The sequence below is a fragment of the Prosopis cineraria genome, unplaced genomic scaffold (assembly GCF_029017545.1).
Source record: "Prosopis cineraria cultivar Desert tree isolate PC_DT_omini unplaced genomic scaffold, ASM2901754v1 PC3, whole genome shotgun sequence".
In the NCBI taxonomy this organism is placed as follows: Eukaryota; Viridiplantae; Streptophyta; class Magnoliopsida; order Fabales; family Fabaceae; genus Prosopis; species Prosopis cineraria.
Window position 1 is genome coordinate 44,449,765 of NW_026555334.1, and position 13,855 is coordinate 44,463,619.

At 36.9% G+C, this 13,855-nt stretch overlaps 3 protein-coding genes across 3 annotated transcripts; 1 reads left to right on the forward strand and 2 right to left on the reverse strand.

Annotated features, from left to right (window-relative positions):
• Positions 1–160: 160 nt before the first annotated feature.
• On the forward strand, positions 161–761 carry LOC129304449 (monothiol glutaredoxin-S6-like). Its single transcript, XM_054944109.1, has one exon. The coding sequence runs from the start codon at positions 280–282 to the stop codon at positions 592–594; it is 315 nt and encodes a 104-aa protein (XP_054800084.1). The 5' UTR covers positions 161–279; the 3' UTR covers positions 595–761.
• Positions 762–3,521: 2,760 nt separating this feature from the next.
• LOC129306783 (uncharacterized) lies at positions 3,522–5,205 on the reverse strand. The gene is made up of 2 exons (XM_054947510.1): positions 5,018–5,205; positions 3,522–3,873 (listed from the first exon to the last, which is right to left on the reverse strand). Exons 1-2 carry the CDS (start codon positions 5,065–5,067, stop codon positions 3,681–3,683), a joined length of 243 nt encoding a protein of 80 aa, XP_054803485.1. The 5' UTR covers positions 5,068–5,205; the 3' UTR covers positions 3,522–3,680.
• Positions 5,206–6,519: 1,314 nt separating this feature from the next.
• Positions 6,520–10,135, reverse strand: LOC129306562 (BTB/POZ domain-containing protein At1g03010-like). The gene is made up of 4 exons (XM_054947229.1): positions 9,703–10,135; positions 8,696–8,762; positions 7,259–8,455; positions 6,520–7,161 (listed from the first exon to the last, which is right to left on the reverse strand). Exons 1-4 carry the CDS (start codon positions 9,792–9,794, stop codon positions 6,619–6,621), a joined length of 1,899 nt encoding a protein of 632 aa, XP_054803204.1. The 5' UTR covers positions 9,795–10,135; the 3' UTR covers positions 6,520–6,618.
• Positions 10,136–13,855: the final 3,720 nt, after the last annotated feature.

Below are 13,855 nucleotides of genomic sequence, written 5' to 3' on the forward strand. Positions count from 1 at the left end.
CACAAAGGTATAACGAAATGGCACCTTTTTGGAACCCATAGATGGCACAACTTTTACAAGACTTATTCTCCGATATGTTATTCCACATGGGGAAAATGCTCAATCATATCTCATATATGCCAGAATAAACCGAGGCAGCTAGTATATAAACAGACCTGCTCCGAAGACAAAGTTCCACAGAGCAGATTAAGCAAAAAGCCTGAGGAGTGAGGACTAGCTAGCGTTCAATTACCTACCAAATTCAGTGTAAGCAGAAATCTATATATACATACATATATAATGGACACAGTGAGAAGGTTGATTGGTGAGAGGCCAGTGGTGATATTCAGCAAGAGCAGCTGCTGCATGAGCCACTCAGTCAAGGCTCTGATATGCAACTTTGGAGCAAACCCCACAGTGATAGAGGTTGACAAATTGCCAAAGGGGCAGCAAGAACAGGTGGAGACAGCACTGCTCCAATTGGGTTGCAACCCAAGCGTACCAGCTGTGTTCATAGGCCAGCAGTTCATCGGCGGTGCCGCTCAAGTCATAAGTCTCAACGTTCAAAACAAGCTTAATGAGCTGCTTTTAAAGGCTCGAGCTATTTTTGTCTAAGGCTCTCTCTTAGCTTCTCACGCCCCGTGTGGTAATCCCTTTCACACGCCCTTTTTTCCAGCGTTCTTTCGTCTTGTGTCTTTTTGCGCCGTCAACGCATCTCACGAGAAACTTTTGTAAAACATAATGTATGTCTGCTGTAATGCGAGCGTAAGGTTTACTTTTTACTTTATATGATGCAAAGCTCCAGTTAGTTGACAATTGTTTCGATTAATTATTGTAGAAAGGCGTCTCTTTAAGTTAAGACAATAAGATATAAGGGAATCCAGACGTTAAAATAATGCGATCTTAAAAATTAACGGCAATTAAATGGTGATTTTGGCAGAGACAGAAATGGTATGTGAATGCATCTATGCATTCCAGTGATTCGCACGAGGTTCCTCTCTAGATAATAATACTCGTGCCTGAGTCCTTGGTCCTGAAATTGCACGAGCACATGAGGTTTAACATCCCCTTTTTAGTGTGATTTCAATGGAGCACACCTTATTTAAAACCAATTGACCATACGTGTGCTTGGAATCACGTTTGCTCGTTTTTTTGAGATAGCCAACTTAATAAGCTCCTCTCAGAGAACTTTTGGAAAAGCTGCTTCAAACACTAAAAATTCAGTATCTGACTAGGGGTATGCAATTTGTGCACAAACCTGCCCAACTTGTACTTAAACGGGTCAATTCATACATGTTCTCTAAGAAAAATAAACTGATATAAGCAAATATATATTTGTATAACCATAAACGAGCAAGTAATAGATAAGGTCACAGGTGGCCCATATCTGCCCGTATATAATTAGCTATTTTCAATTAAATTATTCAATTCTTCTCCATTCTCATCATGGCCTTTACCTTCAGTTAGGTTTGGGGTGACATTTTTAAAAAAGTCAAAAACTGAGAAACTTAGGGCCCAACTCCTAAAGTGAAGGCCAAGAAGTGTGATGCCTTCATCATTCAACTCGTGCTACGTGCTATGCCCTAACTGAGCAAATAACCTCGATTGAGCTACCTCTCTGCAATCTCCTCCACTTTGCTTCAAGCTTCTCATTTGTTATGGTTCACCTTTGCCAATCGCTAGCCACAACCCACAGCCAGTCGTCCTCACCCATGCCTAGTGCCCCCTTCGATCGTCTTCCCTCCTTTGTTGGTGTGAGTGCCTCAGAGAGAGACTGCGAGAGATTTTAGCTTATTCGGCTTTCACCTTTTTGCAAACTTCACCTTCACCTCTACTGTTCTATCTCCCATCAAGTAAGTCGTCTCGTTCTCGTGATCTCATCTTCTCCTTGACTTGAGCAAACTCTTTGGTCTCATCCTCTCCTTGACGTGACTTCATCCATAAATCTGAATGCAAACTCTGATACACTTGAGTTGCTGGTTACATGTTCTTATAATCCTTATCAAATGTGTTCTTTTTGCCCTGATTATGTGTTTTGATTCACTCTAGTTATATTGTCTTTTTACTCAAAATGCTCTCATAGATTTATGGGTGTAATATTCTCTCTTAGCCTGTTCCTTTGCTTAATCAAAAATTCAGAATGATGTGTTGGCTTGTAATGTGAACACACTTGGTAATTATTTAGAATAATTTATTCTGTAAAGAATGGTTATTCTTTATGTTTTAATTTACTGAATCCTCTCACATTTTTGGTAATTTTTCATGGTTACATACTTAGAATTGTAAACTGCCTCTTAAAATTAAAGGATAATTGATTTTTTTTTTAAAAAAAAAAAAAGTGGGTGCTACAGCCAAACAGGTGATCCAGACCCACCCGTACTTGCACATACCCGTTTGCACTTGTTTTGGAACAGATGCAAATGGGTATAAGCAGGTATGGGTGGGTAATGGGTACGGTCACATATAGCTCGCATCCGCCCATTAACACTTTTATATCTGACAATAGAACAAACCCAACCAACCTTAAGAAAAAAGGACCTCTCAGGTTACATGACCATTCACAAACTCACCCTATTTCTTGAAGAATTCGATTTTGCATGTACCACGTGATCGGCCAAACAGGTTGAAACCAGTATCTGCAATCAAACACTTGCATCCTCTCATCCACGCCAACCGAACGCAATGATATCTCAAAATGAAATGTCCCTTGCTTAGTTCATACATTTAACTTTCGTTCTTTATTATCTTTACTTAAAAAAAAAAGCAAAAAAAAAAATTTCTACCTAGAATATTATTCAAGGCGAGACATCAATGAGAAAAAATTGGACATGACGAGCAGTCGCGGAGGAATCCTTAGGAAGTCCCCACTAGGTGATGCCAAGAACTGACCTCGCACTACTGTCACTGAATTATCCCAGTTCTCCAGACGCATATGCCCATCAGTCGTTGGAACCAATAATGCAATGGAGGGTAAGTCATTTTTAAGCTTTAATTGGAGGGTCAATTATTGAACTAGAGAAGATAATTATTCTTATGCCTCAAGCATAACCTCATATTCATCCGGAAAACATTTTCCCAGCATATTCTGTTTTAAAAGCAAAGGTAGGGAAAACCAAACACTGAATTCAAGAATATCGTGTTTGCTCCAATATCAATTCGCTAATAAGAAATTAGACAATTGGAAAGCCATGCATTCAATATCCATCAATCAAATGTTCATTTGCGATGGATAACCATAGTTGAAATAATAAAACTTGAATATTCAGGAATTTACCCTTTGCCTACAACTCCAGATCAGAGAACGTGGGTTCTTCAGTCAGTTATGCTTTTCTCAGCATTAGGCTGGTGACAATCCATCCAAGACTAGCCAATAAAATAAAATGGGAGCTTCTCAGCTAGCTCTCAAAGAAAAGATAGGAGAGTGGAGATGTAGAAGACTCTACCAGCTCACACGCACCTCAACGAAACCAGAACAAGATTGATCATCACCTTTACCTACTCAATTGAAATGCAATGATTTACAATGCTTGCCACTCTAAGTATTAAATAATAAACAGTCTCCCAGAAATATCAGATTTATATCGATTAATCATTTGCATAATCCATTTAAAAAATGCTAGGAAAAAAGGGAAAGAAACAGATTCAGAAATAAAATAGAGGATCTAAAAAAAAAAAAAAACACAGACGGGGCCATAATTTCTTCATTTCTGAATATAGTCTTTCAGACCAATGTTTCTTTCCTCTAGGCTCGCATTTCTTTTCCAATTTGCAACAGCTCTAAGGACTGTATCTTTAGCCTCATCAATCTCCTTAGCTGAAAATTTATGCTCTATGATTCCCAACGGTCCAGGTTGCAGCACGTTAATCACAGTCCCCACATCTTGCTCAATCTGTCTGTGAGAAATAGAAGGAAATCTTGCATAAGGACTATCAAGAACTAAAAAATTCTTAGATACATATTATAGTTTTAAGGTTCACAAAGTTGTCCTTGATTTGAATCAGGCAGTATGAAACCAGAAGATAGAAAATGTACAATGAACAATGATGCGGCTTTTAAGGTTCTCGATGACTGCATCACATGGCCACGATCAGTCTGTAGTCTGAACTGCTTATAAGTTACAAGATCAAGGGTAAAAATGTCTTGAAACTTTTTCTTTAAAAACATTTAGTATCCTAAGCTTTTTTTGAAGCATTTTTGTACAAAGTATTTTCACCTTATCATTAAAAATCATAAACGTTGACCATTAAACTAAAGTTTGACTAAAGGTATTTTTGTAATTTTTTTCCTCCCTTCTTTTGTGTTTTTGTGTTTCGTTTCTGATCTTGTTCTCCAGTAAATTGTTTAACTTTTCTTTTTTCAATGAACAAATGAAAATGGAGACTGAAAAATGCATAAACGAAAGAGAGGAAAATCATTAAAAAACCCTGGTCAAATTTCAGTTAATAACCAACGTTTGCAATTTTTAATAGTAAAATAAAAATGCTCTCTCTTTTAAACTTTTAAGCCAAAAATACTCTTAAAAAAGTTCAGGATGGCAGGCTGGAGAAAAAGTTACAGAGAAATTTTGCCATTTAACCCTAAGTTATAACAAAGGAACCATCCAAATTCTGAAACATGTAGTCTTCTATTGACTCCTCAATTACAGAAATTAACCAATGATCAACAGAATGCGCTTTTGTATATTATAAATGCAATAAAATGTAAATGGGCGGTGATGATATTCAAAGAGTAACCCCACTGGGTGAATTGAGGTAATTTAACTCAGAAGCCTACGTTCAAATCCCCACCAAAGCAAGAGGAGCAGGCTAAAGTAGATGGAACGAGTAAACTGTAACATGTCACATCGCCAGGGACTCAAGCTTCGTGAATTTTCTTTCCTTGAGAAGTAGGGTAAGAAGAAAATCCACCAGCCGTACAGCCATTTATGAGATATTTTGAGTGCGTTTTCCAAATATCCAGCAGGATGAAGAAGGAAGAAATCACAATTGGGGGAGGGGGGAGCGAAAGATGAAGACGAAAAAAACCAGCAATTGGCACCTGATTAGCCCTGAAAAGGGCAAGGAACTTCGAAACCCGGATACTCGCATTCCCGTACACTTCTGTTCTGTTCGAGCGATTCGTGCCCAAGTCAGGCGGAAGAGCCGTCACAAGCGCAATATGCCCAGATTTTTTTTTTTTTTAAGTAATTGCTTACGTGATTCGAAGGAAAGAAAATATAAAAAAACAAAAGAAAGACGACTACCCAGGGATGGTTCCGTAGACCAGCGCCTTATGAATTGGGCCATGGAGTCTGTTGATACCAAGGGTCTTAAGTCAATCCAAACCAATCAAACCAACGTCAAATAATTAAAATTAATTATAAACAAAGTTTGGTTATTTTTTGTTTTTGACAAATTAATTGGTTGGTTCAGCTTTTTACTTCTAAAGACTTAAATCAAATCGAACTAAGTTTTATTTTATTTATATATATATATATATATATATATTTTATAAATTTATCAAAAAAAGTTTTTCTTTTACAAATTTAGTTATTTAAAAATTATTAATAAAAATATGTTGCGATTAAAAAAATATTATTTATAATTATTTAATATATTTTTAAATTTTATAATCAAGTGTTTTAAAGATGACACATTAATTTTTAGTAGTTAAATATACTAATTAATTGTTAAAAAATATTCTTTTGTGTTTAAGAAATTTTTTCAATGCAAATAATAATTAATAGTTAAAATTTATCAGTGAACATGAATATATATTAGTAATTATTAAGAATATTTTATTAAAAAAATTTAAACACGATCCATACCTAAGCCAAATCAAACATCTCAAAAATTGAACTAAACCAATTAGAAAAAAAAACCAAATAGGTCCCCAAACTATAGCAAAATGATTGGTTTAGTTTGATCTGATTTTTCTTCAAAATCAAATCAAATTAAATCAAACTTGTGAACATCTTTAATTGATATTAATAAATTTTATTGATTTAATAAAACAAAAATAATTATCCAAAAAATAAACAGTATGACTCTTCCGTAGACCAGCGCCTTATCCATGGGGCCATGGAGTCAAATGTTAATAGCAAACAAACTAATGACTAAAATAACATGCATATCATTGTTAAGTCCCCCCCCCCCCCCCTTTTTTTTTCTTCGGGGCCATCACGTTGGCTGCCAAAAGAATGGTTTCGTCCTCTTTTCTCCCACTTGATTGCGAAGGGATTTGAAGCCGATATTGACATCTCCTCCCTCTTATTTTCGTCCTAACAACTAACATGCAAATGTGGTTGGAGGTTCATATTTGGGACAAAGTTCATCGAGTATTACTTACATTTTTATTATTTAAATTGTGCCACACCTTTATGAATTATTGATTTAGCGAGCACCTTACTCTCTTGATGATTTGATTTCAGATGAAGAAATTTTGTTAAAATTCTCGATCATGGAATGCTAGTTTCACGGAGCAGCCACCGTCATAATCCAATCAAAACTTGGTCAAGTGTTGTCACTGATGACAGCATCTCCAGAACTATTGACTGGAAATTGGAAAATAACAACAATCACATTGCACTATGCATGCATGCTATACAATACGTAAATATTGCATATTATATGTTACAAATTATTAGTAGTGCGCTATGATCATGAAACTGAGTGACGCCTACGCCTTGGAAAAGGGAAGCGACCTTCCGAACCAACTCTGCCCCGAATAGACTTAATGCTGTTAATCCGAAACAGGGAATTAAGCTTGCTGAGTTTGTGAGTGAAAGATTTAAAGAACTTGTTGGCGGGACTAGACCTCACAAACTCCTGCTTCATATGAAAGTGATCCTTCTCCAGATCAGTGAGCCTCATTCTCATTCTTGCAACCTCCAGCTTCAGCTCCCTGTTCTCTCTTCTAACGGACGCATAGTTATCTCTTGGAGAAATGGCTCCACTTCCCGCACCACTTCCCGAGCGCTGAGGAAACTGAACGTTCATTCCACCGAAGAACAATTGGTTGTGCCCCCCACCATTCATAGCGTTCCGAAGCCTTATTTGCTCAAAGTACAGAACTTGCACCGCCATCTGCACTGGCAGCCTTTCATTCTGTGCCGCGTGGCCACCTGCTTCTTCACTCAGCTTCTGACAATCTACTGTTTTGCATAGCCTGTGCTTCTCTGACTCCTTCATGTTTGGATGAACCTGATGTAACCAAACCCAGATGAACACAAGACTTGGTAACTGATACGTTTCCTAGTTCAAATTAACTTTTAAGTGAAATTAAGGTGATTCATTTTACCTTAAGGAAGATATCAACAGCTCTGTAGAGTCCGTCGCTTACAATACGTGCATGATCTGGAAGTAATTCTGCTAGTGCTATGAATTTTGATGGCACAATGTTTGGGTCTAATGCTACTTCAGAAAGAAAATTGTCCAGCAACTTGGATACCTTGAGAATTGAGCTTTGTTTTGGAGATCCAGGACTGTCAAAGTCATACACCATTTCACTTTCATATCTCAAGTCACTGTCTTCATTGTCATCCTCGTCCAAGTTCAGAAAAATAGAGAAAATTCTCAGTATTGAATCTATGTCATAGATTGTGCCGTGGGGGTTTTGATGTGAATTTGATGGGATTAAGATGTCTTCAAGAATTGCCTGGTCGAGTTGGAGACCAATCCGCCTTTCCAAATCAGATCTGGTGGAAATAGATACCGATGACTCTATTGCAGCTTTCAACAAACTTGAAAGAAATGCCATCGGAACTTGGCTTTTCCTTGATTGGGTAGGCAGTAAGCTAACTATGGCTTCAATAATGACCTTTTGTTTCTTTTGCAATTCTAAATCCTGTGAACTTCCTTTAACACCTTGAGAGTCCCTAACAACAATGCCCTGGAGGGAATTATGTGCATAGCTTATCAGAATTTTGCTAATCATGTCCTGTTTCAGTCCCTTAGACTTCACTGCAGACACAACCCGTTGGAAGAAATTAAGACCAAGAACATTGAGGCAATTTCCCCACCAATCTGAAGGCGTTTCTGGCTCCATGTTTGACATAGTCTTGGAGGGAAAGTTGTGGTCAAGTTTAAGCAAGCCGGAGGTGAGCTGCTCTTTGCATGCATTATTTGCAATTGCATTAATTAGCCTGCTAACAAGGTTTATGTCTTCTGAGATGGGAAGAAGACTTTCGCAACAATGAAGAACAGTTATTGTGTTTGGTATACTGGGGAGCACCGTGTCCTTCAAATATGTTTCAACTTGGCTCTCCAAGTTCTTCTCCAAAAACTCTTCTGTCATTTCCAAAAAATGGGCTAAACAACGAAGCATGGCAATATTTGAGAGGGTGAACTCAACATTGAGTCCATAACAAAATTTGGCGGCTAGCTCAAATGCCATTGCTCCACCTGGTATAGCCGCAAGACTTATGCGTGGAACTTTCGAATCTTTGGCTTCTGACAGTAGTCTTCGAATTCTTCCACTCCGAGAAACAAGAGGAAACTGTTAAAAAATGCAACCAAATTATTACAGTTCACTGCAGAAAATCTCTGTCAAAAAATGCTGGTATCTCATTCAATCCATTCAGTTGTCCATTTTTCACGAACGATTAGGAGAAATCTGGGGTGGGTCATTATATTCATAATTTCCATCAGGTTTTGTTGCTAATGAATCCTAAGCTTACACTCCCTTGAAAAGAAAAAAAAACAAATGAGAATGACATTTTTTTTTCTGTCATTTTACCTTGTGAAGTGCAAAAATTGATGCTCCGACTTCGATGGTAAGGTCACTAGTGACATCAGATATTGGCCTGTAATAAACAATTGTGATCGAGTCATTGTACAAAGCAGACATGAACACTTCAGCTTAAAGCAACAAGAGCAGTCGTATTAACAAAATTCTGATCATTCCAACCCAAATTGACGACCACATATAGCAAGAGGAAACCAAGGGCTGCTTTGGCCTCGTCAAGTTGATCTTCAGCCCATGTGAGGTCACAAGGTTTTTTCGACAGAGGATGATGAACTCATTTTACATCTCTATACTTAAGGCCTAAATTTTGCAAAAACACGAGAACATTTGACAGAAAAACATCGGTCGGCGACTCGGCGTTTGCATTGTTGACGTATGAGATTGCAGCTTCAGATCAATGATACAACTTTATCAGCAGAATCTTAGCGTTTGCCACAGATTTGGCCGGTCTATGGCTAAATAAAGGGGAAATTTTGTGACATTGCTTCGAAAATCTGAATGCATTTGTGGTGGAAGGATTGAAAAAGAATACAGCAACCATGAGATTCAAAAACAGGCAAAATGAACTAGACAGTGGAAACAGGAAAGGTCATGTTGGGGTTTCTTTCACCACGATTGACCACATAGAAGAACCCTGCTAAACAAGGGTAAAAGACCCACATGATGAAACGGTGGGTGAGATGGAGGAATTGGTTCCAAGAAGTGGCTAAATTTATTCTGATAGAATCAAATTCTGCTTCAAGGTCGATAAAAAAGACTAGACATGGGGGCAAGGAAAAGGACTTTAATTTTGAATTGAATGGCCGGTATATCAATTTCACCGGGGAAAGAAGAAATAGACATTGCCATAGAGATTTTTTTTAACAAAAAAATGAAAACCCAATCTACTGCATCTAAATCTGCATTGATTGACGTGTTAAACCGAGAAGCTTGTGCTCTGCGGTCAACACAAAAATGACATTAAAAACAGCATCATACTGGAGAAATGAAGGATTTACCATTCAGTGGCATGCCTTATGCTTGAACTTGTCCGAAAGGATCTCTTCCCAGATATACTGGTCTTTAATTCACCTACAGTAACAACTCCCATCTGCACAAAGCCTGCCCAATTTTCAATCTGCCAGTGATTTAACGTCTCATTCCATTCCAATTTGATCAAAAAGAGACTAGAGCAGAATAGTCTTTCCGAGGGATTCCTTCAGGATGGCTTCTCTAGCCTTTTCTTCTTTATTCGTGTGTGAAATGAAAACTTGTAGTGAAGCAAAAGTCAAACGAACGCATGCTGGGCTGAAGGTCGGAGGTGACTCAAATAGACTTTAAGGGCTAGCGCTTATAATGAACTTAATCTATAAAGTCAAGGCAAACTCGAATGCGATTCCATTTTTCGGTGAAAGGTAGAGAATTAGTGGCCTTTTCTTTCTTTCTTTTTTTTCCCCTACAAGGTGTTCTTTGTTTTAAAAATTGCAGGAATTCTGAAGTGTCGCAATGCTTTATGGGGCTGTAATCATGGCTAGCCAAAGTAGCCCACGTAAAGATTAGCATGAATAGAACTATAATACTATATTGACGCTCACAATTTGGACATGATATATTGAGAATCATGGTATACTTGACCAGATTAAAAGCATGATAGGAAGTTTAAAAGTTGTAGCCTTTGGTTATCTGAGTCAACTTTTAAACCCGCAACCTTAAAAATCTCCAGGCCTGACTTTCAGGAGAAGCAGCCCATCTGTTTTGTAACGCACGCACAACTATCTTAACCTATGCAAAAGCAATGTGGGAAGGTACAAGTTTTCCCCATGAGCAGAGTATTGTTGAAGGTCTGGGAAGTATCTTTCTCGAAAAGGTACGGTTGGTTCAGCAGCAAGACAATGCCAGGTACAAGTTTCAGCGGGAAACATGAAATGTCAAAAACTTGGTCTCTAAATGGCTAAAAAGATTTCTTAAACTTTTTCGCCAACATTGAAATGAAAGATAGGGCTATTATCATTGGTTCAGCTGTGAAAAGATAGTGCCGTCAATCATGATGTTCAGCAACTTTAGACCCCACCCTCTCAAAATTTATGGGCTGTGGGGACGTACACTTAAGCCTCCCCTGCATCGCCTGGATCACATTCTCCCTGAAACCTCAGGGATTGATATAAATTGTGCAGTCTGTATGGTGTTCCATATTGCAATTTATTAATCCTATCCATGGAAAACATGAGGGTTTCCTCTTTTCAACTCACAAGAAGCCAAGCTGCCAAGGAAAAAAAAAAAAAAAACTCACAAGACGTCATGACTATTTGACACTTTCAAACCGAAGTGCCCAAATGAACCTATTAATCTGTGCATGTGTTTGTCCATTCGCTGCCAAAAATCATCGGCCGCATGGGATGCCTGATCAGCCCTCTCAACCCCATAAGCATGCGGTGACTTACCATTGAACGAATTCAGGTACTTGTAATCAGAGTCTCCCAGTTTTAATGATGACATTCGACACCTCGATTAAGTACCACTTATGCCAGGTGAAAAACTTTACAGGAAGTTTCTTAGGTTGCTCCTGAAATTCTTTTTAAATAATGATCATTGAGATTATCTTTTTACTGCCAAAAATAACCATGACAGTTAAAAAATTGTGAGTAAAGTCTAAGTGACTAAAGTCCATATTCTTTCATACAAAACAGTTTCGTGTGGGTGTGGCAAGAAAAGTTAAGGCAATGATGGGAACTCGTTAGGGACAAACTCAAGACTGAGACAAATTTTAAGGGAAATAACGCACAAGACATTGACAAATTTCATGGGAAGATGGAAAAAAAAAAAAATTGAATCCCATTGTCATCATAATGATTATTTCCCCCCCTTGGCTGCCAGAAATTATGCACTTTTACTTCGCTTGTCCCCGGTGGAGCGAGACAAAGCGTGCTCTTTCTACTAAACAAGCCGTGCTTTTGCTGAAACAGAGCCTGTCCTCCCTTTCTTCAAAAGACAACAAATAAATTAAACTGTTCTTTGTTCCTGACTTCCTATCTAGGCTAAATTATCTGATCTTCCAAGATCATAAATAAATTGTAAATTTTTAGTTCACATTCTTATATTTGTTAATTATTTTTTATCTAAAAGATTCGCTGCCAATATAAACTTCCAACCGTTGCGTAACATGATTTTTGTTTAAGGGATCACATATTCAGTCTAATTTGAAAATTCCGTAGCCTCAACATTGTTCTTGTCGTTATTATCAAGAATAGTCTTTAATTGCTTTGTTCTTGGAAGAGTGTTCTCCTTTTATCAAGCAAGCACAATCTAATGTCCTCATGATAATCACGACATAAATTATCTTTTAAAAAGTTTACTTAGTTCAAAACATAAGATGTTAAATAGTTTTTATGATTTTTTTTATATACCATTATTTTATTTATTATTCTTTTTTAACAAAATGTTTATTGATATTTCAAATGTCATTATTAAGATACTTATGTAAGATATTTAATAAAAGTATGATTGAAAATATGCAATTTTTTTAAGAGATTAATATTTTACTTAATTTTTTTAGAACCATGAAATAATTATAAATGTTATATATTGTGGCCGGAGTAATGTTTCAAAAAATTTCAACGTTGCCTTAAGAAGTTAACAACAACAGGCCAAAAAATAAATAAGTTAATATGTGTTTCCCTCTGGGTACCACGATGCGGTGAATGTGACTATCTGCAATAAAATCTTACCAGGAAATTCGCCAGGCATATTTGTGAGGCATTCAAGTTAAGCTACATCATCATCAATATATTCCCTGATACTCCTCTAGCCGCGCAGATCATTATTCCAACTCCAGGCTCGTTTCCCTGTTATCGGCTATAGTGACGACTTTACTTTTGTCCATGGCTTCATTTTGTCTTGCACACCGAAGATTGACCCTTTTAACTGTGCTATAGGTTTATTAACTAGAAGTGCAAATATTCTATCAACCAGTTAAATTGAGGCTCTAAATAAATTCACTTTTATGCCCGCTAGTTAAAACCACTGGGCTCTTGACTTAAATGAGTTAAAAGCTCGTGGTTTATTATTGATCATTAATTAAAAGGTTATATTTTTGTTACAAGCATTGGATCATTGAATTAATGACTCATTTGGCACATTGAAATTGAGGCTGAAGAAATGGAAGTGAAAGTATGAAAAATGCATGTTTGGTGCGTGTAAACTCACTTTTCAATGGAACCCACTTCCACCAAAATCAATAGAATTTAGTTTCATCTACCTTTTTTATGAAACTCAGTTCTACCAAACTAACTTCTACCTTTACCCTTTAGTGTCTAACCTTCTCCCCTCTTCTTGAGATGATGACCTGCCTCCTTCCTTGATGGCTCTCATTAATGACGACTATATTTCCCACCTTGACATTACCAATATTTATCACACAATTATAACATATGATGGTAATTAAAAGTTATTAATCCCTTTTAAACTTACCATAATCATAAAAGAGTTAAATTAATTAAATATGTGAAATACAATTGAAAAACTTTGGGATCCTAAAAAACCCTCCAAATATGTAGTTTAAACTCAAACTTATTAATATTTAAAATTATAGAAAACATGGTAGACATAGCAAGCAAAACAAGACCAAAAATGTTATTTTGATGCATTCTAACATATGTCACTCACATATGGTTCATATGCCGCAGCATGTGGTACAAAAAAGGCAATTTGGCCTCTGTGTCGTATGTCGTGGCTTGTACGCAACATACTGCAACGCTTTGCTATTATGACAGCTTTTCAAGGTAAATTTTGAACATGCACCATTTGTGCATTTGATGTCCAATTAGGATGATTCAAGCACCCACGCTAAGATTATTCAATAATCTAATTAATTGAATAAGTTTCATTACAATCAATATTGTATGTGAAATTTGAATAATCGAATGCAAAAGTTAGATTTTATAACTGATATAGGACATCTAAGTGTTCAAATCTCAAAAGTTATACCACTAACTTAATTTGGAGTTTGAACCAAGTCTAATGGATCAATATACATATGTATGATCTAGTAATCACATAATAACACATCAAACATAAGATTTGGCCACCCAAGACCCTAATATCACATAATGGGGCAATTTCATGAAATTCACCGTATTTCATTACTAAGCCAAATCTTCACAGCACATGGTCTTT